This window comes from Siphateles boraxobius, unplaced genomic scaffold (genome assembly GCF_051911475.1).
Source record: "Siphateles boraxobius isolate OS27281-9 unplaced genomic scaffold, OSU_SipBor_1 16, whole genome shotgun sequence".
NCBI lineage: Eukaryota > Metazoa > Chordata > Actinopteri > Cypriniformes > Leuciscidae > Siphateles > Siphateles boraxobius.
In genome coordinates, this window is record NW_027508766.1 from 17,131,954 (window position 1) to 17,159,772 (window position 27,819).

At 38.5% G+C, this 27,819-nt stretch overlaps 2 protein-coding genes across 4 annotated transcripts; both read right to left on the reverse strand.

The window, feature by feature from the left end:
• Positions 1–106: 106 nt before the first annotated feature.
• Positions 107–5,397, reverse strand: nacc2l (NACC family member 2-like). Of its 3 annotated transcripts, none has more exons than XM_077231855.1 (6): positions 4,234–5,397; positions 3,102–3,946; positions 2,838–3,014; positions 2,598–2,703; positions 2,276–2,373; positions 107–2,012 (listed from the first exon to the last, which is right to left on the reverse strand). In XM_077231855.1, the coding sequence occupies exons 2-6, from the start codon at positions 3,898–3,900 to the stop codon at positions 1,477–1,479; spliced, it is 1,716 nt and encodes a 571-aa protein (XP_077087970.1). In that variant the 5' UTR covers positions 3,901–3,946; positions 4,234–5,397; the 3' UTR covers positions 107–1,476. The 3 variants fall into 3 exon arrangements, with proteins under 3 accessions (XP_077087970.1, XP_077087972.1, XP_077087969.1); XM_077231857.1 differs by having other exon boundaries at positions 3,102–3,915; positions 4,234–4,425; XM_077231854.1 differs by having other exon boundaries at positions 2,838–3,946; positions 4,234–4,354.
• Positions 5,398–5,922: 525 nt separating this feature from the next.
• Positions 5,923–27,638, reverse strand: qsox2 (quiescin Q6 sulfhydryl oxidase 2). Its single transcript, XM_077231853.1, has 13 exons — positions 27,461–27,638; positions 26,102–26,279; positions 20,887–20,987; positions 18,480–18,528; positions 18,290–18,395; positions 18,018–18,108; positions 11,537–11,682; positions 11,302–11,445; positions 10,507–10,636; positions 10,263–10,385; positions 9,435–9,585; positions 9,011–9,199; positions 5,923–7,957 (listed from the first exon to the last, which is right to left on the reverse strand). Exons 1-13 carry the CDS (start codon positions 27,581–27,583, stop codon positions 7,431–7,433), a joined length of 2,058 nt encoding a protein of 685 aa, XP_077087968.1. The 5' UTR covers positions 27,584–27,638; the 3' UTR covers positions 5,923–7,430.
• Positions 27,639–27,819: the final 181 nt, after the last annotated feature.

The following is a 27,819-nucleotide window of genomic DNA, read 5'->3' on the forward strand; positions in this document are numbered from 1 at the left end:
CAAGTAAAACTGTGCTGTTTTCATGTTTTATCTAATCTATTAAATCAATTTCACTGTAATTAAACCCTTTTTATCAAACAATAATGGTGACCAAATAGGCATAACCTAATTATCCCTCAAAATAATACTTTCCTTTATTTCACTTCCAAAAACAATCATACAATCGTGTTTCAAATGTCCAGACCAGCTGATATGCAGAAGAAAAAAAAAACAGGCAAGCATTTACTATACAGCAGCTGAGAACAAGAGAGATTAAAAAGCTTGAGAGGGAAAACTGAGAGTTCAGACTACTCTCTAGAGAACTGTTGTTCTCTGTTCAGCAGCCCTTACTGTACTGAACTCAGCAGTCCCACAGTCCGCTTTGTACATAGCAACCCCACTGTCCGACTGGAGTTAAAGGAGTATAGTTGATTTCTGAAGCATGTAAGTTGTGTTATATTAAGGAGAGCCTTTGTCCTTCACTTGTTTTTGCCATGCAGAAGTTCATAATCCATTTGTTTCTGTAATTGGCAAAGAGTATTTAGTCAGAAATGCCAGAGCTTGTGCATCACATGCATTCATAAAAAAACGCACTGCCGATTGCCTTAATGTACTGAGCTTGAATATGTTCCTGCATTTACGTATGCTAAGTGGCTCCATGAAAGAACCTTACAATTTCTTATACAGTCATGCTCAGATGTTTGCAAACCCCTTGGGGAATCAGACATTTATCATTTTTTTGAAAAATAAGATATAAAATCCTATTTTTTTATTTACTGCTCTGAAGAAGCTGCATAACACATATTTATGTTTTTATAAGAAAAAATAATAACTTAAATTACACAAAATATCCTATTCAGACATTCACATACCTTTGATTCTTGATATTGTGTGTTGCCTCAAGCATCTCAGTTTTGCACAAGTACCTAAATTGTCCATAGTGCCAAAACTGGATCTCAAAATTATATTTCCGCTGTAGGGAAAAACTCAAATGTGCAGAGCATGCAGGGAAACCAAATAACTTACAGGACCTGGAGGCTTTGTCAAAGAACAGTTTCACTGCTCGGGACAAACCATAAACTCATGCACAACTGTCACTAAAGTCTACAAACACTCAATGATGCTTGAGGCAATATATGATATTAAAACCAAGGGTATGTCAATTTTTGAAAAAGATCAGTTATTGTTTTTCAGTTTATTTAGTTAATCTGTTTTGTGGAATACGTGTAAATATATGTCAAATAGCTCCATAAGGACAGTAATAAATTAAAAACATTTTGTAGACTCTGCAAGGGGAAGGGAAAATTGTGAGCACAACTGTATTTAATGCAGACGTTCTTCAATATATCCTGGAAAAAATGGTATATGTCCAGATTTCATGATCATGCAGCTTTAATTTAATGTTCAGTGGCATGGGAGATTTGCCTTTATTGATAGTGATCCTTTTTGGTGTGAGGAGCTGCAGACCAGTTTTTAAATCGTATGAAGTAGAAGAAGTCACTGATCCTCTTTAAGTGGTCTCTGTCTGTTCTGTTCCTCTTTCTGTGGTCTGGGGCTGCTGGATGCCCGCTCTTTTTCTCCTTTCTTGCTGGCTGGGTTGAGAGCGAGCACACTGGCTGCTCTCTCGGGACTCTCCGGAAGCCTGTCAACTTCCTGCGGGTTGTCGGACTCTTTGGCTCGGCCTGGATCAGTCTTGACTGCTTCACCTTTTTGGGACCTCTCTTCCATATTGAAGTGAGAGCCATTCCTCAGTGTCTCTCTGCAGTCTCCATAGAGATGCTGCTCCAGAGTCAGATTTGACGCTGCCAGGTGTTTGAACTCTGACTCAAAGGGAAAGCCACCGCCTGGATGGGTGGGTCCTTCCACCTGGCTGAGGACCGCAGTCCCCCTGTACACCTCGATCGCCTCTGGAAGCATGGACTTGATCTTGGGGAGCCAGCGCTTGCGAACTCTCCGGGCATTGGTGCACATGTCTGCGGCAATCACATTCATCTCACTTTCTTTGAAGTTAGGGGCAAAGTTCTGACAGTAGACTAATGACAAAACAGAGAGAGAGAAAAACAGGAATATTAATAATGCTCCAAGTCAGCTGTAAACCTATTTCAATTCCATATTGTGAAATTTCCAAATGAAACAGTTGCAAAGTTTGTGAGGTGTAACTGATTGGTTCATGAAAAGTGGAGATTGGAGGCAAAGACAGATTCGATGAAAGATGATGGAACCATGGAATCATGCACACTAAGACCAGGCACACATAGTAAATATGGTCAATTTGGTTTGCTTTAAAATCACCCACGTTTCACTGTGTTTAGTATGCGGCTGTCCAGAGGTTTGCGATTTGGATCACAGTTGGAGGAACGTATTCCAGTCCCACAGCTGTCAGCAAGTGTATTCCTGCAGTCAAAATACCATAGTCAACCACTGGAGGGCATACACACACATTTTTTCCAAAACACCATGCGGCCCCTACAGTTATCAAACACAATATACTGAAACATTGAATATGAGGACATGTCTGCTTGGTTATTATTACTGCAGAACTGAGCTCTTAGTATTTCAGACATTCTACAGATACACATACACATACATGATTGTTACACATTTGTAATGTTTCAGACCTGTCAAAAAAAGCAGCTAGAAGGCGTCTCAGCAGGACTTTGTGCTTGACCCCAGCACAGAGGTGACAGTTCATCAGCTGTCCACGAGTCATGAAGACACCAGATCCTTTCACAACACCAACAACAGAGAAACAAGGAGACCTTAGCTCTGAATCAGTGAATCAAAGGACTCAGTCTGAACTGATAAATAATTCAGATGGACATGGAGTTTCAGACAGGCTGGTATTATTCAGGCCTCACCTCCAATAAGCTCCAGTCTCTCTCCAGGGTCGCCCTCTGTGTAGAGAGCAGGATGGCAACGGTAGCCGATCTGGCTGATGAGTCCGGCAGGCAGAGCCTCTCTGTCTCCTCCCAACAGCACACAGAAACGGTTCTCCAAGGACAGAGGCAGGGAGGACACCTCCATCTTCTCTTGCACTGGGAAGAGACACAAAAGATCACACTCACAGGAATGAATCTTGAGCTGCAACGGAGCGAAAGAGAAGTCCATTAAACGACATTTACTGCTATAGATCCCAGACGAGCCCCCAAAGATCTTTCCGTTTGTCAGGCTTTCGTACGAGTCGTCTTCAAAGTCCTCCTCCTCGTTTTGGTGTGAAGTTGGGCTGTCTGTGGTCGGGAGGCTAGAGGCACCGGGGCTGGCATGATCTCGGGTTGAGTGCTCGTAAGCATGCATGACGGGTATGATCCCGTTCACAACTCCACTGGTGTAGAAAAGAGTCCCATTCCTTAAAGATCTGCCCCTAGGTCCCCTATCCTCATCTGAGTGCTTTAGCTCCCCATTCCGAGCACACACCGGGGTCTCCAACTTTTCTTCCTTGATCTTGCAGAGAGTTGTGGGCTGGTCGCCTATCAACAGGGAGGAGTTGTTGTTGTTTGGGCTAGGGGGATCATCTGTGGCAGATGTCTGTGAGTCGCAGTACGGAGCGCTGGCCTTGAACATGAGGTCCATTCCCCGCTCCACGATGTTCTGGATTTGAAGGTAGCCTGCGGTGTACATGACCATCAGCTGATCGCTGGCACTCACCGTCATCCGGCCCGTGTAGCAGAACGACAAAATCTGCTGGAAGCAGGATGGAGCCACAGATGAGGGCAACTCAAAGAGTGTCTGGGCACTACCGCTGAACAGATCACGGAAGTATAAGCTGCTGGCTGCTAAAACGGCGCGATGGGCCTTGAAGGCCTGTCCATTGACCATAATGGCCACATCGCAGTGTTGGCCCAGCAGCCGCTGTTCGTTCAGGCTGTCCAGAACAGTGCTGCCAAAGTTTGGAATCTCCATGTGCAAGAGTTGAGACATCATGCCCGTTTCAGATCTCTGGAAAAGACAGGATGTTCTCACCAGACATCTAAGACAGAAAAAAGTCAAATGAAGGTGGACCGGCTTGATGAGGTAACAAACTGAAAATTACTACATTCAAAAGTCACACAATGTTTATCTGGTGCAGACACAGCAGAAAAATGCGACAGAAATGCTGCACAGCAACTCCCTTGGTAAACAGCTCTCTTCACCCCAACATTACAAGAGTCTCCATGTTTGGCAACTCAGCATAAGCTTGCCTGGAGTATTCAAAAGAAGCTGAAAAGTGACCCACAAACCCACCCACCCTCCCTCTCCACCCCGCCACTACCTGACCTCTATAGCAGAATCTTCCGAGATGAGAGAGAGAGAATGCGGGCAGGCTCCTCACAGCAGCTCAGCATGAGGAAATGTAGCTTGAGAAGCAGAGAGATACGTCTCAATCCGTCCTCTTCCTCCTCGCACAGGACTGAATCAGAGAGAGGGAAAGCAAGCGTCTGTGTGCAATCGATGCACCATCTACTGTATGTCACAGAAAGGGGGAGAGAGGCTATAGGCACAGACACAGAGACTAGGGAGAGGGGGAGGGAGTGAGACTGGAGGAAAGTCATTTAAGGACACAGAGTGAGAGAGAGAGATCGAGCGAGAGACAGAGAAAGAGAGAGAGCCTGATGCGGATAACTGCCCTGCAGAGAGTAAACGTGTTCATGTGCGATGGAGACAAAAGACAGGCAAGGCAGAATGAGAGAGAGAGAGAGAGAGAGAGAGAGAGAGAGAGAGAGAGAGAGAGAGAGAGAGAGAGAGAGAGAGAGAGAGAGAGAGCAATGGCTCACTTTTATTTGAACATTACCACACGAAGAAAAGACAAGAACGGGAGCGTTTACCCCCGCATGCACCAACTCGAACGTGTGCAGACACATAATCCATCAGAAGCCGTCTCTGCCATGATCGGCTCCGTGCTCAGGATTATTTACATTAAGGGCAGACAAATGGTGTGTGCCAGGAGAGCAGCTCTGCATTGCAGTCCCTGTCACAGGCTGGCATGCTCAGTACAGAGTCTGCATACCCAATCAGATGTGCCAACACGACATCAGACAGATACTCAACCGATAAGAGAAAGAAAAGAGATAGACTCAGCCTCAAAGCAGCCCTGAATGTCAGATCAGTACATCAAATCGAGAAGCATTTTAAGGTGGCACATATTATATGGATGGCTCAAAGACTGTATTGTGCGAGTAAGAGTTGAGTACAGAGCAGTGGGGCAGTAAAGCAGCGTCTCTCAGCCAAGTGGGGAAGAAGGCGCTGTACTTCCGTCTCTGATTTGCTGGTTTTTAACGCTGAGACGCCGACGGGCTACGAAGTGAGTCAGCGCTATCAGAGATAAACTGCCGTGTCCCAGTATTCTGTCTAATATCAACAGCAAAAAATTATAATAAATCAATAAAGTGTGGCAGACACACACTCTGCAAATGCTGCAAAACTTGATTCTAGCTGTCTGTCTTGTCTTTTTAAAAGCAGCAAAACTGTGTCAGCCTGGAAAAAAGCAAAACGTGACACATTAACTTGTCTCTTGAAGAACCTGCCCTCAAACTTTGTTTCCAGTGTGAAATGCGCACCAGTCATTGAGGAAAATGTCCTCTTCCAGTCTGAAGAGATGAACACAGTAAGATAATTTACATTTGGAAACAAAAGTGCCTGTGTAGACATCTGTTAAGTTGACAGCTGGAGCTCTAGTAATGGACAGTGTTAGTATGGTCACATGTATGATGTCCCTGGGGAGAACAGACTGCAGTCTGAGCTGGTGGGGAAAGGGAGAGTCCATACTGCCTTCTAGAGGGCAGACACAGACTTACAGCAATAGAAAACTTGAATGACCTATCAATGTGCTTAGACTTTAAGTTACAGTAACACTGTGTCCTCAGAATGGCACATTCAACTGTTCTCCTGAAAAATGATCATTTAAGAACTGCTGCTCAGAAAATGCATCTCAAAATGAAACATTTACACCCTATGTTTTACACCTGATGTAACAGACAATTATAATGGTGCTTTATAAAATATTGATGGCAAAACATCAAATGCATACAAGTTTGTTGAATTGTTTGTAGTTATGAACTCAGGAATTACAATTTTTTGTTTGAAAGACAACTTCTTTATACAACTCCCCTGTAAGGACAAACTACATATATACAGAATACCCCCCCCCCCCCAAAAAAAATCTTTACATAAAAAATATAATTCTTAAAAGTACAGGAAGTAATAAAAAAATAAAAATAAAAAAGAACTTGAGATAATTATGGTAAAACACAATGTAATTAATAGCCATTCATTTGGAGCAGCTTAGAAGGCCATGGACACATATTGTCACAACACAGAAGCCACATTTTTTAATAATATGCTTCATAAATATTTAGCCTCAGCTCTCCATTAACACTGCTTCGATAGATAGTGAAATCATGAGCTGAACACATTACTTCAGATCAGTCCATAAATCAAATGCTGAATAAACAATTAAAACAGTTCACAATATCAACACATTTTAATTCTGAACTTTGAATCCAGATACTGCTGTAGTGATATACATGTTGAACAATGAATGGTCTATGAATAAATTATAATAATATTTTCCCTTAGGGTTCAACATATTCTAGGTGCTCTGCAACAAAATGCATTAATTGTTACAGTGTCTTGGACCAGTTTTTTTTTTTTTTTAATGTAAGTTCCAGTTCAAATCTATCCCTGCAATATACAGAAAAAAAGTTTTAACTGTTTCAATTGATATTATAATTCCCTTGCTGCAGAGTTACACCAATAAACCACTTATGAAGCTTTTCAACCAGATTTAAAAAGTTTTTTTTTAAATTGGAATTAAGCCACCTTTTCAAGACAATAATAATAATAATAAATATAATAATAATGTGCCTTTGTAGCTCTTCTTGTGACTTCACATGCAGAGTTCAAGCAGCCTATATAACAGATTTCAATGCACCATGAGAGTAACAAAACCGAGGGTTTTTCCACTGGTCATTGACAGGCAGTGTTATGTTTCACTGGCTTCTCAGCTAGCGACCTTGAGTGACAGAATAAATCAAGTTTCTCAAGTATTTTTGGACCATCAATTAGAAATATGGGGACAGTGACATTCATAGGGTGCAATATATACCCTATGAGAAACTAACTTAGGATATATTATTTCAATAAAAATCTAGATAAATAATGTAGAATATTCCATAAAAATATATTTTGACCTAGGTTGTTTCTTTTCACTGTAATAAAATAGTTTCTCATGTTAAATAATCATCTGTTTAGGGTTGAGAAATCCTTGCTAACACATGCTTGTTAACACAACTAGGCCTGAGCAGAGCTTTCATCAATCATTAGACAAGTTCTTCATTACAAAATACGTCATAAAAACATCCAACAACAACAACGCTCACCCCACCCCCCCAAAAATTAAAATTAATCAAATAAATTAAAAGTCTCCTTCAACACTTGGCACCTTATTCACAGTTTTCCATCTCAGTATTCCGCCACTATACGTAAGGCCGGTAGTTCCTGCCTTTCAATCTCTTTGAGCGAAAGCGGAAGAAGAAGAACATGAACATTAGAAAGACGCAGGAGAGGGCGTAGAGCAGCACGCAGAGACTCATGTCCACGCTGGAGAATCCCAGACCCAGGAACGTCATCCCTGGTCTGGCTTCCATCTGGACACCAGAGAGCACTGGTAACATTATTTTCTCTTCCGCACCATTAATGCCAGTCCTCTTCTGATGCTTAAGATCATTCTCAAGAGAAGGTTTTAGGTTCTGGTTGAGGTGAACATTGCTTTTAGGTTTGGTTATGGCTTTGGGTTTGTCAAGAGCCGGAGGGCCTGGCTCTGGTTGGCTGCTGCTGGAGTATTTTGGGGAGATGTTGGAAGCACCGTAGTGTTGTTTGAGGAAAGCCAGGACCATCTGTTCATCCCAGACATGAAGGCCTTCTTGCTCCTCATGGCATGTGGGACAGAGATCAGGAGTAGGCCACTGATTCTTAGGAAACATGGGGTCCTCGCTCATTGAGCCTGCATAAAAGAGTGCAATCAACTATGAGGGTAACAAAAGTGGTTTCATGCACCGTTCTTTTCTTTCCTTACTTTTTATTCCTCCCTTCTGTTACTTAATGCAATTTTTCTTCTTTTGCCTTTCTTCCTGTGTTTTCTCTTTCTTCCATTTTCCTTTCTTTCCACCCCCCCCCCCCCCCCCCATCCAGTTCTAATTTTATTCTTTCTTCCTTTCCATTTTTCATTCCTTCATCAAGGTACTTATTTCTTTCTTTGTGTTTTTTTTGGTCTTTTTTCTTTTCACTTTCTTCCTGTCTTTTCTCCTTTCTTCCATTCTGTTCAACTTTTTTTCTTTTCATCTCTACTTCATTCTTCCCTCCTTTCTATCCACTTTGCCCTTTCTTCCTTCACGTCATTTCTCTTTTTCTTGCTTCCAGTCATACTTTCTCTCTTCATGTATTTTTTCGTTACTTTTTGTTCTTTTTCCTTTCATTCCTAATCGTTCTTTCTTCCTTTCCTTTTCTTTCTGTGCTTCTTTTTCATCCTTCCTTCCTGTCTTTATTATTTACATATATATTATTTCCCTTCTTCCTGTTCTTTTCCATCAAATCCTGATTTCATTCTGTATTCCCCTGCTCTGTATTACTTTCTTTCCCCTTTCTGGTCTCTTTCCTTTTCTTCCAGTCCTCCTTTCTTTCTCTCTTCATGTCTTTCGTTCCTTTCTTTCTGCCTGTCTTTTTATCCATTCTTTCTTGCCCTGTTTCTTCTTTCTTATTTTTCTTGTTCTCTATATTGTCCTTTCTTTAATCCTACCCATTTTCCCCTTTTTCCTTCAGTACAGTATTTATTTATGCAGAAATATTTTGTAACATTGTCTTTACTGTCACTTTTATTCAATTTAATGCATCCTTGCTGAACACAAGTATTAATTTCTTGAAAAAAAAACTTTTTGTAAAGTAACTTTTTAATCAGTAGTGAAAAATGTCACCAATGAGATGGAACAAGAACCTAAATGCAACAACATTTTGTAATGCAGTCATTAAAAAAAAATATAAAAAAAACTTTCTGTCTTACCTGTCAGTCTTGCATTAACCTGGTTGTGCTTTCTCCACAGCCACAGTACTGCCTCATCAACAGATTTGACCTGATTCAGAGACTCCTGAGCCATCTCCTCAAAATGCTTCCCACACTCCTGGCAACCAAAGAAGGTCCCAATGTAGCGCCGCATGGTTTGAAGCACTGCCAAGGGATCATCCTCAAACCCTGAGAGGAAGGTAGGTTTAAATTAATTGTAGCAATGTAGAAACATGAACTAATAGAAAACATTTACCAGATGACTGTTCTGCTTGCCACAGACCCAAACAGTGACATATTAAATATATGCTTATATTACAGCAAAATTTAGCTTCAATTTACTAATCTACAATCACAACTACAACTGATAAGATCTCAAATATGTTTCTGGTTGATTAAGAGGAAGGGATTTCCTTGCTCATACCAGTGTTGGCTAGAGCGTCAGGTCTATTGGCAGCTTGCACAGTCAACACGTGAAACAGTGTCCACAGGGAGCAGGGATATCCTCTTAGTGCCACACTACTACCCTGGCATCCAACCCACTGCACTTGCTCACTCAGGTACAGGCCCGATATCTGAGAATAATACAAACAGAGCACTTTAAACCACCAACAAACTGATTTATGCTCCTGTCACATACAAAAAAAAAAAGACAAAAAACGTACATGTCAACAGGTAAAGAGCTTTAAAGGGACACTTCACCCATTTGCATTAAGCTTTGTACTGTTAGAAACCCAGTCATATATTATAATGATCGTGGATTTTTCCTTTATTTTTCCTTGAGATGGGAGAAATAAGGATTTAAGGTTTTTACTTCCTGCTTATTATGACGTAAAAATCGTCATTTTGTGTCATAAGCAGGAAGTCACATTTCATTGAAAAGTGTAGAGACTACAAACACTAGCTCATCATTTATTCAGGGGGAGGGGCCCACTCACGCTACAGACCTATTACAGATCAGTGGGTGGGACTTTACTTGCCAAAACTAATAGCAATATCCACCATCTTGTTTGGAAGCTAAGCTAACAAGCGCTGTGGAGCCAGATGGGAAGTTACGACAATGATGGAAGGAAATAAACATGATATGCAAGAAAAGATGATTTTGAAAGTCTTCTGCTCAAATCCGATGTTCGTGGATATCTTTACAAGCCGCAATAAAGCGAAGTGTCGGATTGCCGACACGAGCGGGTAGAATGACAGGAGCAGCAGTGGTCTGGCAATGAACAAGCTGTTTAATGGGTGACACTCTTACCCTCATTTTGTTGTTAACTAGGTCCAGAATAGCATCATAGGGGATCTTCTCCAAAGGTAAACTGACTAGCCATTCTAACAACGTCTCAAGAAGTTTCACCACAGACTGGCGACCTGGAAATAGCTAAAATCAAAGGGGCCAAGTAAGATACAACCCTGTAAACTTTAAAACTAATGAAAAAAATTTCAGTGTGACAAGACAGCTCAAGTGCAAAGAAAAAGTTGTGTTTGTGGTAAAACACTACCTTGGCAACAACTGTTATAAAGTCCTTGAAGGTTTTTAGTTCTTCTCCTTCTAAGGTCTTGTGGGTGGCCAGTTCAACCCTCAGTAGATAATGTAAGCCAGATTCCAGATCTGCCATGTATACCTTAGACCTAAAGAAACATTAGTACTGGTTACCTCATCTTACTTCAGATTAAACCAACAGCTAGTAAAAAGTTTGTGGGCATTCATTTCAACTGTTAAACTTCAGACATTTGGACTACTTAACATTTTACTGCAAATATACACTACTGTTCAAAAGTTTGGGGTCGGTAAGATTTCAAAATGTTTATGAAGGAAGTCTCTCAGGCTCACCTACTCTGCATTTACTTAAATACAGTAAAATTGTAATATTGTGAAATATTATCACAATTTAAAATAACTGTTTTCTGTTTGAATATATTTTAAAATGTAATTTATTCCTGTGATCAAAGCTGAATTTTCAGCAGCAATTACTCTGGTTTTTGAAGGATCATGTGACAGTAAAGACTATTCTAATTTGATTTGGCGCTCAAGAAACATGTCTTATCAGTGATGAGAATGTGCTGTTTACTATTTTTTGTGGAAACTGTGATATGTTTTAAGGATTCTCTGATGAACAGAAAGTTCAAAACAGCTTTGATTTAAAATAAAAATATTGTGTGACGTTATAAATGTCTTCACTGTTACTTTTGATTAATTTAATGCATCCTTTAATTTCTTAAATTAAAAAAAACTAATCTTACTGACCCTAAATGTTTTAACCGTAGTATCTATATATATATAAAAAAAACCTCACTTTTTAAACTCTTTCCACTCCACCTGGGTTCCCTGCCCATTATTTCCAGGCTGAGGATGCTGCAGGGATGAGGTGGACTGCTTCCTGTGGACTCCAGGGAGGAGTTTTAGGTAGGAGGAGAAGAAAAAGCGTAGCCTCTTCTGACTGTTAACGCAAACAAAAATATATCAACTGTGCATATACAGTGCTTCTATTTGGTAGACAACAATGAATTAGGCAGAGGTTGTTAACGTACACATTCATCACAGTGTGTGTGCCGTTGGGATGGAAGAGGTATGCTGAGGGAACTGAACTAATCCCTAGTTTCTCCATTAGAAGTTTGTCTGAGCTCAGAGCTCTCTTCACTGCTATACCCTCATATGGCATTAGGTCCAAAATTACCTAGTTAAAAAAAAAAAAAAAACATTAAATTAGAGCATTACAATTCTAGCTGCATCACTAATTATGCCTAAAGGGATAATTTAGATCATCATCTACACACCCAGTCATCGTTCAAAACCTATGTTATTTTCCTTTTTCCATGGTACACAAAAGAAGCTTGGTTTATTGAATTGTCTAAAGGCGTTCCACTCTGTCTCACGCACAGCATAGTTTTAGTTTCTTTTTTTTGTAGAATGTGAATTATATCATACAAATAAAACTTGGTAACACTTTTCAATAAAGTTTCATTTGTTAACATTAACTGAATTAGTTAACTTTAACTAAAAATGAACAAAACTTCTACAGCATTCATTGAACTAAAAAATCTAGCAGTAAATGTTGAGATTGACATTAAGTTTATGTTAGATAATACATTAACTAATGTTAACAAATGAGACCTTATTGTAAAGTGTTAACCAAAATTTAAACAAGTTTTAAGACTCAAATTAGACTACAACAATCAAAAAAAAAAAAATACATTAACAGTGTTGTGCATATTTTCTAAAACGATACAATAACTTTGTGTAAAACAAACTCTCGGTTACTGACATAACCCTCGTTCATTTGATGGAGTGAATGGAGATACTGACATTAGGGGTCTTACTTGGGAGCCCCAATTACCTCTGTTTTACAAAAAATGGCCAATGAAATTGGCAAGTGGAATTTGCATGCCTAGCCACTCCACCGGACATGGATAAATAAGATGGCCGCCTGCATCCAGAGATGATGTTCCGGCCATTCAGCGGGTAGTTCAAGGCTGCGGCAGGAGGGACATAATGCCTGTTAACTCCATCAGGAAATGAGGGTTACGACAGTAACCGAGATGTTCCCTTTCTATCAGTCACGTTTGACATTATGTAGATGCTGACATTCCCTATACAAAGTAACACAACTACTGAACTGCGTTACACTTGTCAGCAAATCAGACGCTGGCAAGCTGTAACATGCCAGTAACAAAATGGCCTCCCCCAGTCGTAACATTCCTAATGCCCCATATGTAAGCCAAACTTTCCTTCTTGATGGAAAAGAGTGCTTCAGCTCATTTTACACTTTTTTTTAAAAGCGTGCCTAGTCCGGGTGAAAAGAGTAGGGCTGGGTATCGTAACAAAATTTTCGATACCGATACCTTGACTTCGATACCGGTTCCTGAACGATACTTTTTCCGATACCAATTTTATCAATATAACATTACCTAAAAAAAGAGCTTATTTTTCAGTGTGTTCACTTTTTTACACTCATATTTTGAGTCTGTAAAAAAAGCACCAATGCTAAAGTTTACTGTTTCCTAATCATTTAACAACATGTATTCTTTACTTCGAGAGCTCATTGTTTCTGCCTTAACTTAATACATTGTTTAACAATGAAACTGAATGAAAATTAATTCAAATGCATTACACACAGTCACCCCTGATAACAGATCACTCTAAATTGTAATTTAGACACATGCATTTTTTGTAAAGCTCCTTTGAAACGATAGGCTATGTATTGTGAAAAATGCTATACAAATAAATGTGAATTGAATTAAATATAGGCTACTGGGGTGCGGGATATATGCCTCGCGCTCAGCACACATGAAGCTTGCGCAAAGCACTGGCAAAAGTAGCCTAATGATTATGGATGTGTTGGGAAACGATAGCAAGGAGATATTTTAATTGTTTATTAATGAACAAGTGTTTACTAAACGTGTTTGCTGCAAAGATGATTATTGCGAATTTGCGATGCTGACTCGTCATCCCTGCAGTAGTGAACGCGCGTGCGCCTAAATGGATTAGGTAATCAAACTATTTATTTCTAATTGTTTCGTTTAAAAGTAGACATATTTTGAACATATATAGAACTATTTCTCATGTCTGTGAGGCAAGTATCCTATAGGCTGAGTTTCGGTTCATTTGTGACGCGCTCCAGTTCTTGTAGTCAAAGGCGGATAAACTTTCTACTCAAGTATATTCTGTGCACTTTTAAGTGCCTTATCAGATTTACCGTGCTACCGGTCTTGGCAGCAATTATCTTGTCGAAAATATTGCATCGTGTGCTTATGGCATCGAGTCGGGTACATAGGTACACTTTTGATCATTTCATGTGGAATATACAAATATGGACTGACCCACAGGGCAGTGCTACATATGGACGAATCTCTGCTGTAGGTCCTACCTGGAAAAGTTTGGAGCTACAGAGTGGCCAAAACCGGCGCAGGGCGGGCAGCACTGCCAGCAACTCCAAGCAATTGATATGCCACTGCAGTCAAAGTCCTGTCCAGGAGCCCGGGTATGTGCACCCACTGCATACAGCCCCCCAGTCAATTCTGGAGGCATTCGTTGCGACAACAATGTGCTTGGACAATTGTTCTAAGGGCACTTCCGCCCACAGAAAAGCAAGGTCCAACACCAAGGGCTGAAAGTTCAGTGACAGATTAGTGTGATGGTCACACGATGTGGCTTGGCTGTGCAGCTAGTGCTGAACGGTCTCATTTGCATCAATCCAAGCGGCGTTACTGCGGTGGTGGATGCCATATGCCCCATTAGCCTCTTAAATTGTTTCAGCGGAACCGCTGTCTTCGCCCTGAACGTATTCAGGCAGTTCAGCACTGACTATGCGCGCTCATTCGTGAGACGCGCCATCACATTGACCGAGTCCAACTCCATTCCGAGAAAAGAGATGTCCTGCACAAAGGGGCACTGGGTCCTGAGCACCAGGTTCCTGTGTTTGCACAACAAATCTTAAGAGTGAGCTTGAATGAACCAGTTGTTGAGATAATTAAGAATGCGAAAGCCCTCTTCCCTTAATGGGACAAGTGCAGCCTCCGCAACTTTGGTAAAGATGTGGGGCGACAGAGACAGCCCAAAGCGGAGGACATTGTACTGGTATGCCTAAACCCTCGAAAGCAAATTGAAGAAACATCTGTCAAGGCAAAATCGAGACGTGGAAGTATGTGTCCTTCAGGACGATCACTGCGAACCAATCTTGGGGGTGAACACATGTGAGCATGCGCTTCTGCGTTAGTATCTAGAAAGGGAGCTTGTGAAAGGCACATTCAAGACTCACAGATCCAAGAACGGCTTTAACCCACCAGCTTTCTTGGGTATAATGAAGGGCTGTAAAATCCTGACTTCGGCTTGGCTGGAGGGACAGGCTCTATGTGTCATTTGCCAACAGGACCGCAATCTTCGCTCGCAGGACAAGGGCATATTTGCCTGCCACAGAGGTAAATAGGACGCTGCTGAACCTGGGGGACGCCTGGAGAACTGGATTGCGTAGCAGAGTCTGATTGTCCAAATGAGCCATCTGGATGGGCTGGGAAGCGCTAGTCAGGCTCTCAGGCTCCATGTGAGTGGCACCAGTGGGACAACTGACATACCCGTGGAGGGGCAGCGAGGAGGAGGAGGAAATGAACTCTTTTAACGCTTAGGCGCTATTCAGGGTCTTTTGTTTTTACCCCAAATTACGTTTTGCTGAAACTGACACTTGACAGCTCTACAAACAAAAACATTTATTGGAATGATCTCTGGTTGTATTTTAGCGTGAACAAAAAGTCACACTCAGGATGTTTCGGGGTCTCTAGAGACCCCAGACTATAAAATGTGATCTTGTAACATAATGTAATTTTTTTTAAAACAACTGTAATATCTCTTACTTTAGTAATGTTTTTACTCTACATTTTTGCAGTGTTGGGGATTTAAGGTATATAAAAAAATCAAAAAAAAAAAAAGGAGAAATATATATATATACTTTTTTATATTTGTCAAATAAAAAAACGAAATCAGCCACAACACAGAACACAAATACATAGAAGTGAAGTGGCAATGATACTTCAGTCCAAAAAAAAGCTAAACTTTGAAAAAGTCATTTTTTATTGTTCTAGAAATTATTTTATAATGTCTTAACATGGGTATACTTCTTTTCACAAGTTCTTTTTATTTAGATTTAAGAGGAAATGCCATTCGATTTAAATGGCATTAAATGGATTAATGGAATTAATCTTCAATTAAATCATGTCATATTGTCCATGTTATCTCCATGAATGACAATAAGAAATGTGGATCTTTTTTAAAGTGAATTTTACACAAAAAAAGTGTTTTAATAAAAAACAACTTTTAAAAATATTTTTTAATTTATTTATATAAATGAAAATAAAATGCCTTTAATCCCCAAAACACTGCACAAATCGTAGAGGAAAAACAAAGTGAGTGATATTACATTTGTAAAAAAATAAATAAATAAAAACCTTTATTATTTTACAAAATCACATTTTATTGCCTGGGGTCTTTGGACCCCAACATCCTGAGTTTACATTAAAAACGAATAGTGGATAAGGGTTAAACTAAACAAAAGACTCTCCTTCCGGCCCACATCTGGGGGAAGGAGTGGTGCAATCTCGACCTCCTGGTTCTGTCTCAGATTCTCCGCTTGTTAAGCTCTTTGAGTGATTGGAAGAGTAATCGCTGTCAGCAACCACTCAGCTCTGGAGCAAAAATCTAATGAGTGTATGCAGGCCACCATCTTATATACCCGTATGTCCAAGGGAGTGGCTAGGCATGAAAATTCCACTTGCCAATTTTGTAAAACGCAGAGGTGATTGGGGCTCCGAAGTAAGACCCCTAATGTCAGTAATGACCTAACGTCGAACATGACTGACAGGAAGGGAACAATCTACATTTCTGTGATTTTTCACTAAAAATCTTGCTTTCCACTAGGTCTGATCTGGTCCATTCATGTAAGGAGAACTTATTTCCTTGAACATTAATCTGGGAATTTGATAGTGGCATGCTCTACCATTTGAGCTACACAAGACTTCGGTTCTGTTGTGTATCATTAATGTGCCACTTTTGATAATATGGAAGAAATATTAATTTAGGCAAAATTAACCTTCTGAATAACAAATATCTTACATTTCTATTTGTTTCTCACACAAAAATCATACCAGTTTGAAATAATGGTGCACAGATCATGGAAACTGGAGGCTAACAACAATCACCATATTCTCTGTGCCGCCACAATTTCACAAAATATTTTAAAACTCCTCATAATACCATAAAAGACCTCCAACGTTTTTTTGCACCATTGCTTTGGCAAAGTATCTGTCAAATGAAATAAATCGAAGGCGTGATATGGCTTTGTGCCCTTATCAAATCACAGAAGACTTTGATTTAATTAAATAAGTATTTACAGTCTGTTTGCACTGGGAAGTGTGCACTTTGCTCACGCAATGCAGTAAACTCCATATCTGCATGTGCTGTGAGTTTAGCTTGTATTTGGAATTGTAGCGGGTACAAGTTACGCATTATTTTTCATATTTGCATAATTTCCAACATTTTTGTGGACAGTTAATTACAGCGTTTCACTAGATTTATAATGAGATGCGTTTGTAAACCTGTTTCACAGATTTTATAATATAAAGGCCATTACTGTCATAAGAATAAAAAAAAAAAAAAATATATATATATATATATATATATATATATATATATATATATATATATATATATATATTATTACTATCATGTTCTAATTGTTTGGCTTCCTAAAACATCAGTGTGAATGTATTGTAGACCGAGACACTACTGTATATCACAACTAAAAAGAAGATCGAGTCCCTGTTAAAGTTCAGGTACAAGTCAATGCACAGACTTTTTTTCTTCATTCAATTTGTACCCTGAACATGGGTAGTAGCTGAACTCTTAAAGTTCACCAGATTGAGAAATTTTCATTAATGTGAGCCCCCATAGTGTCACAAAATCCTGTGGGAAAGACTGGATCACAATTTATTAGAACCTACAAAGGCAAAGGCATAAAGAGTTCTTTTGTCACTAAAAAACATTAGTCACACCACTTACAACCAGTAAACAGAATGAGGGTTCAATGATTCAAAGACTCAGTTCATGCACTCCCTGAGAAACAAACCCATGATTTCACATTCCTTCCTGAAACTAAACACAATTCCTTCCTGAAACACAATACTTACCCTGGAATGGGTACATAACAGTTCATACTCATTTAGTATCAATAAAACAAAATGGCATACACATCTGAATTAAGGCACGTGTCATCTGAAGCTGTGAATGCTTACAACAATTTGCCGTCCAGTGCTGCAGTATAATTCTTATGTATGATTTTATGCCTGCTACAATAAAAATAAATAATAATAATAATATTTGATATATGCTTGAAATTAAAAATCAATCAGCTGATTAAAAGTAATATCAGCCAATTACAATTACATTAGTGTGGAATGACACATGGGTGAGTAAATGACGACATCTGATCATATACTGCTTTCCTACAAAAACTCTTAGTCATACCTCTCTCCCTATATAAGATTCTCCGTCCTCAACTATAACTGCAGTATAGAGCTCCGTTTTCTTCCCCATTAAGGACAGGATGTCCTCAGACCTGCAACAGATGACAAACTCAATGTTTTTAAATAGGAAACAGAGACACATTGCATTTATGTCTAGAAACTAAAACATCTCTAAATATCCCTCTTGAAGCTGGAGGCAGAACATGTTAAATATTAAACACAGATGGAATTGAACATGTAAAAAATAGGAGGTAATATTGTAGATTTGGGCACCTGACAGGGTCTAGGGGAGGGCAGCCCACAGGCCAGTTTTGTCTAGTGTGGTTTTGGAGGAAGTTCACCATCAACTGCCTCACTGTCTGCAGCTCTCTGTCAGCCCCTAACAGTACACACAATAAAATCAGAAATACAAAATAAATCCACAATAATAATAAAATCACTATGAAAAAATTATGAAACCCACCTCGATATGTCTTTCCCAAATCATTTGTGGTATCATGTGCCTTAAAATACTAAAAAAAAGAAAAGAAAAACACATTATTCCTAAATGAAAAGTACAAAAGCAACATGTCTTATGTGTGTCCATTCAAAACCAGGCATGTTTCTGGCAATTTGGAAATTTGATAAGGGTGTAATAATATATTTGTCTACAGTATGGTTACCCTGGTTTCAGGTTTACCTGACCTTGATCAGACATAGATAAGATGTGTTATAGTGTTCAAAAACAACTAGAAAAGAGCACAACAAAATAGAACTGAAGGCAGGAATCTTGCTTCGTTAGGTTAACTTGACACATCATTTTAACATGCAGAGATAGCGACAGGACATTGAATAAACAGTATAAGAAACATGCTGCATTTAATAAACAAATATAAAGATGCAACAGTTCTGAAAGGTTTTGTACTCTGCTAACTGTCTGACAGCTACAGCACAGAATATGTCAGCACGCTAATACAATGACCATCTAAAATTAAAAAATAAATAATCGAAATTCGAATAATTTAGTCACCCTCTCTAATTTACTAGTATGTTGTTAGAAAACTAGTTGACTATTGTAACATCCTTAATTTATGAGCTGCTTATGTTGAATGTTTAGCTAAGTATAGCAGAAGTTTGAGCCAATGAGATTTCACTATGGGCGGAGCTACCCAGCATAATGCCACAAAATAAAAACCAAGCTGCGTTAGGACAAGGTGTGTGTAGTATTGTCTACAACAGTGTTATTCAAATGGCAGACCTTGGTTCCACCCAGACCCTGGTTCACCAGATTAAAGTGAGCAGCGCGTAAAAACAACAGAGCGGTTCACACCATAAGCACTCATGGTTGTTTATGGTAAAGATCTTTAGGAGCTGTATCTATAATATTTCTATCTATTGCCAAAAGTGCTTCATTCAAGCCCTTTCCGCTTTGTGTGCTTTGCTTCTCTTGCTCCCTCGCTAAGAGCTGCAGACGACGCGGTTATTTTAACAAAAGTAGCAGAAAACGAGAATGCAGCAAACAAACATATTTTCATCTGCTATACAGATGACTAACTTTTCTCAAACCTGGTTTAGTTAAACGGTCAATGTGTGGCGTCTTTTTTCATACATTTAGCATTATTAATCAGCATATAAAGAGCATTTCATAATAAACAATGTTAGAATTTGGCAAATTATTTAGAGATGGCAAGGGAAGTCAAGTTAACTTTGTTTTGTCCTCATGATGAGAATTTTCGATTATTAGATTATGTACATTGTTTGTTATAGTAGTTTATTGCTTTGAGCAAAATATAAAACTGGTCTTATTTTCTTAAGAGGTAAACCCAGTAGGTTTTCTCAGTCTATTGCCCTTCTACGTGGCATACACAAAATGTCTAAATGTAAAATAAAAATAAAATAGCCTGTTAAAACATCTGATCTAACCTTTTTATATTCATATCCAGTTGGGTGAACTTTTTTGGGTAAATTGTTGGTAAAAATTCTTAGACATCACCGTTTTGGCTCTCTGGTCCAAGATTCTCATCTTTAATGACTATTTAGGGTATTTTTTTCTTTTACAAAGTACTACAGCTGCCATGATGGAAAAGTATAACTGTTCCAAAAAACTATTATCCGCATCTACACTGGGAAGGAAATATAGAGACCGAATCTCTTGGAACTTCAATTGAATACCCCAGGTCTACTATAATATATCACAAATTCACAATTGTTTTAATGATGTGCCAGCTGACATTATCGAGTAACACAAGACATTAATATTGTGAGTAACAATTCTGACACAATATTGTTAGTATCGTCTATTTTTGCTCTATTTCGCCAACAAAATCACAGTAGAAGTGCTGTGCATCTCTGAGCAACACACTTAGCTGATTTGTTTAAAAACACTGACTCATTCAGTTTTGTATGATGTGTTGATGTAATTTCCACTGAAACAGGAACCCAAGGCAGAAAATATTGAATGGCCCCTCCCCCTTTTCAAATAGCCAATAGCATTTAGTTTACCTCACAGACTGAAAGTCTTACTTGACAGCACCATGGAACCAAATCCAAGCGCTGATGATACGTTAGATTCTATAGAGCATTTGATTGGACAGAAGATGTGATGAGCAGTCCACTGTGATGGCATAAAAATCTGTGATCCATTTTAGTGGAAGTGAGAGACTAAGTTTTGAATGCTTATCTCCCGAATTTCGTCATTGTTTTGGAACACACCAGCTTATACATAACCCTAAGGCTACTAAAAGCTGGAAAAAAAAAACTTAGCCACATTTTCATTTCAGGGGGCCTTTAAAATTATTTTGGCAATATCCCAAGCCCCTAGTAAAGACTCAGATTTATTGTATAGGTTTAATCTGTTGAACGAATAAATAGTACAATTTGCACAAACATACTCTGAAGGTGGGGTAGAAGTGGATTCCGAACTCCTTACAGATGTCGAAGTTCTTCTCATGAGCACAATCCAGAACTCCAATACGAATGACCTGTGCCCAGTCTATGAGAGTAGAGAGACATGTTAAATATTTCAAAAACACATCTAAACCTAAGGTATAGTTAACCCAAACAATTTGTCGTCAATTACTAGCTCACCCTCATGTTGTTCCAAACCCATAAGACTGTCCCTCCACCAAAACTGACTACAAGAAGTTCATAAAGAGATCATAAAAGTAATCCATATAATTCAAGCGGTTTAATCCAAATCTTCTAAAGCTACCCAATCACTTTATATGATGAACTAATTTAATGTATGATTTTATACACACAAAGTTCACCTACTGAACTTTTTGAAGTGTCAAAGTTTTGGTGAAAAGGACTTTCATTGGGCGACAGAAATCTCTCTGTCATTAAAAAATATCTTCCATTGTGTTTGAGGGTGAAAAAAATATTTAGGGGGCTGGAAAAAAGACATGAGAGCAAGTAAATAGACAGAATTTTCATTTTTAGGTGAACTATCACCAAAATCAAATATTCCCATTTTCTAATAAGTGTCTTTAATATCATTTAAATTAACCATTTGATACAATGCACTTATACATACATGTTTTTACATTGTACTTATATTTAGAAAATACCTGCAAGTAATCACAGCTATAAAAAAAAATCTATAATTACATCTATAATTACACTGTTGATGCTTCCCTTACACTTTAACCCACCCTTAAACTTAACCATACCATGAAACATGCCCCTAACCTTACCCGTTCCGTATCCCACCTCAATAACATCAAGTGTTTTGCAATACAACATGAACACAATATGAAAATGTTTTATGTAGTAGTTAAAGATACAATATAAAGTTTGACCAATTAATAAAAGTGATAAAGCACAAAATGATATCAATACTTGAATGAAATGTATAAAAAGAACATTATTAAACATAAATAAAGGCATAAAGCCACAATGCAAAGAGGTAAATGGGCGTTTGTAGAGACTTGAGCCAAGTTATATTGCTTCATTTGTGTTGTATAACACATGCTGACATCCACGCTAAAATGTCTTATCGGTATTGGCACCCAGAACAGCTGCCAGATAGCCTAAGTGGACAGGAACTGTGGCAGGAAGCCTAAAATCATTTGATGCATAACGTGGTTTTGAAAACTGACATCAGAAACGTAGATATTAAGTCTCTCACTAAAATTTTGTGAGACGAAATATAGTCTTACTCCCTCAAAGCAAGATTTTATACACTGCGTACAGAGTTTCTGGAGCCAGGTGGTTTGTTTTAAATGCAAACTCATAAACTCTTGAACAGCTGTAAAACCAGTCTCCAAAAAATGAAACAGATGGGGTGTGATGAAAGCAGCTTATTTAAAAATGTTTGGATGAGAGAAAGGAGGGACAGCCGGGGGCACTTTATCACTCTATTCTTCACCTGAGGGTGGGACACTGTGGGTTTTAGGATGTGTGGGGGAATGCACAGTGGGGTTGCGTCCTCACAATAGGGACATCTGACCCTCATTGTGAAGGTAACAGCTGGTAGGCGGCCACTCGCGAGCCACCCAGCCGACAGCTTGTGCCAACAAAGGCAGACTGAAAGCATTCAACAGAAGACTTGTCCTCGCAATGTTAGTCATCCAAAGGCCACAATCATCTAGTCCTTTTTCCCAGTCCACTGAAGAAGAAAAGCAAGGCATGGCATTCCAGAACATATATACTGTATGATATGATAATGACATACATTCGTGAGTCAACAGTACTCTGGTAATTCTTAACAAAATATTACCAACAAAAAACAAAAACCAACACATTGCTGCGTTAATTTAGAACAAGAATATGGTAATCATTCAGTTCCATAGCCCAAAAAATCTGCATGCGCATTGCTAATTGAAAATCTGGGATTTAAAACCCCATTCAAACATTCAAAATAAAAGCTTTGAGGATTAACAAAAATATATAATAAGTAATAATAATAATAATTAAAAAAAAACAAAGAAAAGATATGTAAAAACGAAGAAATATTTCAAGGGATGGTTCACCCAAAAACAAATATTCGGTACAAGTATTTTTTTGAAATGTGGATTTTATTTATTTTGTCCAAACAGAAAAAAAATAAGAAAAAAAGGTCACCGAAACAGTTAAGTTACCAACATTCTTCTAAATATCTTATTTTGGGTTCCACAGAAAAACATAGTAAACAATCATATAGTCCACAAGTTCAGAATGAATTGAGGGTGGGTAGCCTACATTTTGGCAGAATATTCATTTTTGAGTGAACAATTACTTTAAGATTCATATTTTAGCGTCCCTTGACCATAATATATAAACTAAATAGGATTAGCCTAGTAGCAACAAAAATGGTTCTTGAAATGGAAAAAAAAAGAACCAACTAAAAACTAACTACTGATTGCAGACTTTGAACATCACAATCCCTTTACCATGGTGCCGCTGCCGCCTCATTTTTGTAAGGGTCGTAAAGCAGCAAACACCAATGAGAGACCGCGGAAGCTGTGAGAGAACTGACCCTCCCTAATTTCACAGCTCTAACACTTTTAGCATCTTTGCGACAAGGTATTAAATGAATATGCCCTTATTTAGATTGAATGTGTCAGTCTACAGTGACCTTTTCATTGTCGTCATCCTTCACGGCACCCAACACACTCCAGAGCACCATCAGTCCTTTAGCTCAGAGCACGGCAAACACGTAGCATTTTTATTAGCAATTAGTCTTGTAGCTCTGAGAAGGTCTGAAGAGAGTTAATGCTAATCTCATTATTTATTCAGAATGGCTTTGGAAGCCACAGCTTGATAGAGGTGGGCTCTCCCCATCCACAATCCCTGATATGATTGTAAAGTGCTTTGAGTGTACAGTAGATATGAAAGCGCTATATAAATGCCTCATTCATTCATCCAACCAGAGCTGCTAAGAGAAAACACTCAAATACTTGGGTCTGTGTCTATACCTCTAAAATCAAATTCATCAGCAGGAAACTTTGGTAGGGTTACATGTGTTGAGTTCTTGTTTTTAGATCATGCAAAATATCAGAACCTTAAAGCCACTCATGTTATTTGTGTATCAGGGTTGTTGACATTTTTGCGCACACATCATGACATGCATGTAAAAAAAAAATAAGATTTGTTATATTTTACAAATGTTATATTTTATAACAGATGTTATAACATTTGTTATATTTGATGTTATATATATATATATATATATATATATATATATATATATATATATTTTTTTTTTTAATGATTTAACTAATAAGTAACTCAGCTTTTGATAAACTCACAAACCAAATGCAATTCCTGCACAAACACAAGCTTTGTGGTTTGACTTTTTAAACATGTCTCTAACTGGATTATTTTTAATTATTGTATAATTATCAGGTAGTTGTATGATCTCCTATTGAGAGAATTTGTACTTGCTTCGGTTATACTGCAAGACTAATTAAAAGATTAGCCTAATTCACCTGAAATTGAAATTTCTGTCATCACTTACTCACCCTCATGTCATAACAAACCTGTATAGCTTTCTACCTGCAGTTCTACACTGGAATATTCAAACTTCTAAAAGATTGGTTCTTCTACTTCTAAGGGCTGTGTATCGCCAAGATGTCGCTGGCGATACGATACGCATCACGATACAGTGGTTACAATACGACATATTGCGATACACTGCAATCCTGTAAGAAAGGCAATTTAATCCTAGATTTAATTCTGTTTTTTATTTTAGAAAAACTGTCATAAAGAACATGGATAAAACCCGTTTAATTGTTTAGTGAAAACGGTTTATTTTATTTGATCAGAACAGTCAGTGGGATGATCTGCACTTGCATTTATCGGTCCTTATAACATACAACATCACTGAACTAATTTAAAGTGCTTGCAGGATTCCCTTTCAGAGATAAAAAAAAAAGTTGGCATGAAACGGAAGTTGCAATTGTGTTTTCTTCTCTATTGTGACGTATAGCCGAGTGAAACGACTTCTCGAACAAGAAAAATTGTAGGACGAGATGTAATTTTCAGGAATTGGATCGTGATCAGAGAAGAGATGTTGCAAGTGGAATGAGAAGTCACTTGAATTAAAGATTAGGGGGGCACATGAATTTTAGAATATGATGTGCATTGTGACAATTTATAATAAATTCTGCAATATTCCATAAAAACTAAGAATGGTAACATGATTTAATGGTGACTTTAAGTCAAGTCACCTGTATTTATATAGCGCTTTTTAAAATACAGATTGTTTCAAAGCACCTTTACAGTGATAACAAGAAAATAATGCAACAAAGTTTTTCTCCTGTACAGCAGTTCTAGAAGAAAATAGCATCATAGCCCAGCTTAATTACTTTCAGTGATGATACTTTTTAGTTGTATAAAAGTTATTAATTTATATATCCATTCTGGAGAAAACAGTGATGTCATTGTCAAGCTTCAGTTCAGTTATCATATAATTGTGCCAATGCAGGTAGATCAATAATATTGCTGAATATTAAAACATCACTTAAAGTAAATATATAGTACACTACATGGAGACATGCATCTAATAAGAGTGTGTGTTGTGGGTTGAAATGAAGGCCTTGGTCGCAGTGATAAATACAGATACCAGTCAGAAACACCTGTTGATTTAGGCTACATCCAGGTGTATCAACAAACCAGGGATTATCGACTTTCCATGGGTGCACTTAAGGACAAATGCACAAAAACACTGTAAGCCTAATTAAAACACACGTGACAATGTACAAGGAAATAGTATCATCATGGAATAGTTATGGTAGAACAAGACAAACAGCATTATCAAGAGAAAAACAAAATAACCTAAGTAGCCTACTATGTCAATACACATTAATCGTGGCAGTTCCATGTTTGGACATCCATCATGGCAATACCACGTCTAACGTTACTGACAGTACCATGGTATTCTTGGAGAATTCAATATGGTTATCACAGTAGGCTACCATGGAATATGTACAAAGTACCATGGTATTACCATATGGTACCATGGTATTACCATATGGTACCACCTCCACAGAAAGGATGATCATTCCATATGAACTCGGTCAATACTATTCCTTGGAAACACGATATGTGCCTGAAGTGAATGCCTCGATACGGTGTTCTTCCTCAAAAAAGTGCAAAACAGGAAGAGGATCAAAATTCACCTACCCTTCACGTCGCCAGCCAGTGCTTTCCATGTAGGCGAGTACTGGATACAGTGGCCACACCACGACGAGTAGAACTGAAGCAGCCAGGCGCTGGAGGAGTTGAACACGGACTGCTTCAGGCTGTCGCTGCTCAGTATAACCACTGGATCCTCTTCAGTGTACAATCGAGCTGGCTGACCCTGTCCGAACAACAGCCCCATCAGAAAACTGATCTTAACGCAAAACGCAACAGCCATTTGAGGCGATGGAGGAAACGCCGTTCAATTTGAAACCACACACATAAATGAGTTCTCTACATTCGGAGTGATTCCGCTCGCTCCCTTGGATGACTACATTTAAGTGGAGACGTGAGTCTTCTAGAGCTTTGTAACTGCGCTACGAGAACGCAGACACTTTTCTTGCGCATCCTATCGGCGTATGGTCGACGCATAACATGTGGGGCGTTGATTGAATTATGATGGTAGCATACTCAAAGCAAAACTAAGCTAGGCTATATTATTATTGTTTAACCCTGGAGAACCCAAGAAACCTTTTCTTCTTTGGAAAATTATGAACTATGCATTAAATTACTGCTATAAGTTCACTGAACACCAAAATATCCACTTTTTCAATTTTAACCCTTTATTCCCCAATTTAGGATAAGGGCCAAATTTGACCCATTGGGCTTTAGGCGTATCATTTCAAAGAAACACAATAACAAACACTGTCAATGCAAACTATTTTAAATTTAGGAAAATAATCAGTCAACCACACAGCTACATTTAACAATGTTTTTTTTTTTTTTTTTTTACTTTATTTGTTGCATGTTAGAACTGTATTTCAAATGTACATGTGTATCAAATGTAGTGGCCAATGGAAACAAGAACACAAGGCCAAAATCACTACCTGAAAAAAAAAAAAAAAACTAACACCATGGGTCTTTGCTTATCCGGTTGAAACAATTCATCAGAATCGCTATCGCTGTCCAATTCAGGGCCAAAGTCACTATCATCAGCTTCAAGTTGCTCCACTTGTATGACAGTGATTTCTCTGTTGCTTTCCCTGTCCTGAAAAGGGAGTGGCCATACTCCCTGAAAATATATACTACTTTATTGGTCTCTGGCCCTGTACTACTGAGGTAACTTAGTTAAATATATTATACAAATGAAATTATTTCAAGACTTTAGCCAAATACAGGACTGTCACCATTCTTCATCAAAGTCACTCAAAGAACCAAAGGGTCATTTTTGACCCGACATTTGTTTAACCCACCAGAGGGTAATTTTTGGCTCAGAGTCACTTATTTATCCAAAAAGAATATAAAACGTACTTCTAGGCATTCTGCAAGCTAATACTAAATAGATTAACAAAAAATACACACTTTTACCAACCGCTGGTTTGCTGTGAAGACGATTTTGTTCAGACCTGTTTCCAGCTCAACAAAACAGCATGTGGTCAGCCATCTTGTTACTACCACTCTGACACTTGTGAGTTCAATATTCATCCACTAGGTGTCTCTATGCAGGGGCCAGAAGTGGCACTGTGGGCTTTTGAAGTTAAATTTGACCATTTATTTTTTTATTTTATTTTTTTTATTTTGGGTAGCAGCAATTAACAGCGGCCAAATTTGACCCCGTGGGTTCTCCAATGTTAAAAAACATTTACCACTATTGTTGCTAAGATTGAAATACATTTCACCTTGATTGTATAAGGTACACAAACACATAGATGGTTTTTTTT

Bases quoted from the DNA above. Each gene is read 5' to 3' on its own strand.
- qsox2 (XM_077231853.1), bottom strand. From the start codon at position 27,583: ATGAATATTGAACTCACAAGTGTCAGAGTGGTAGTAACAAGATGGCTG. The intron at 26,280-27,460 runs GTGTGTATTTTT...TTGTTCGGACAG, and splicing joins CAAACCAGCGGTTGGTAAAA to GGTCAGCCAGCTCGATTGTA. The intron at 9,586-10,262 runs GTAAGAGTGTCA...TATTATTCTCAG, and splicing joins TAGTTAACAACAAAATGAGG to ATATCGGGCCTGTACCTGAG.
- nacc2l (XM_077231854.1), bottom strand. From the start codon at position 3,900: ATGATGTCTCAACTCTTGCACATGGAGATTCCAAACTTTGGCAGCACT. The intron at 2,704-2,837 runs GTGAGGCCTGAA...GTGTTGTGAAAG, and splicing joins GAGACTGGAGCTTATTGGAG to GATCTGGTGTCTTCATGACT. The intron at 2,374-2,597 runs GTCTGAAACATT...TTTTGACTGCAG, and splicing joins CTAGCTGCTTTTTTTGACAG to GAATACACTTGCTGACAGCT.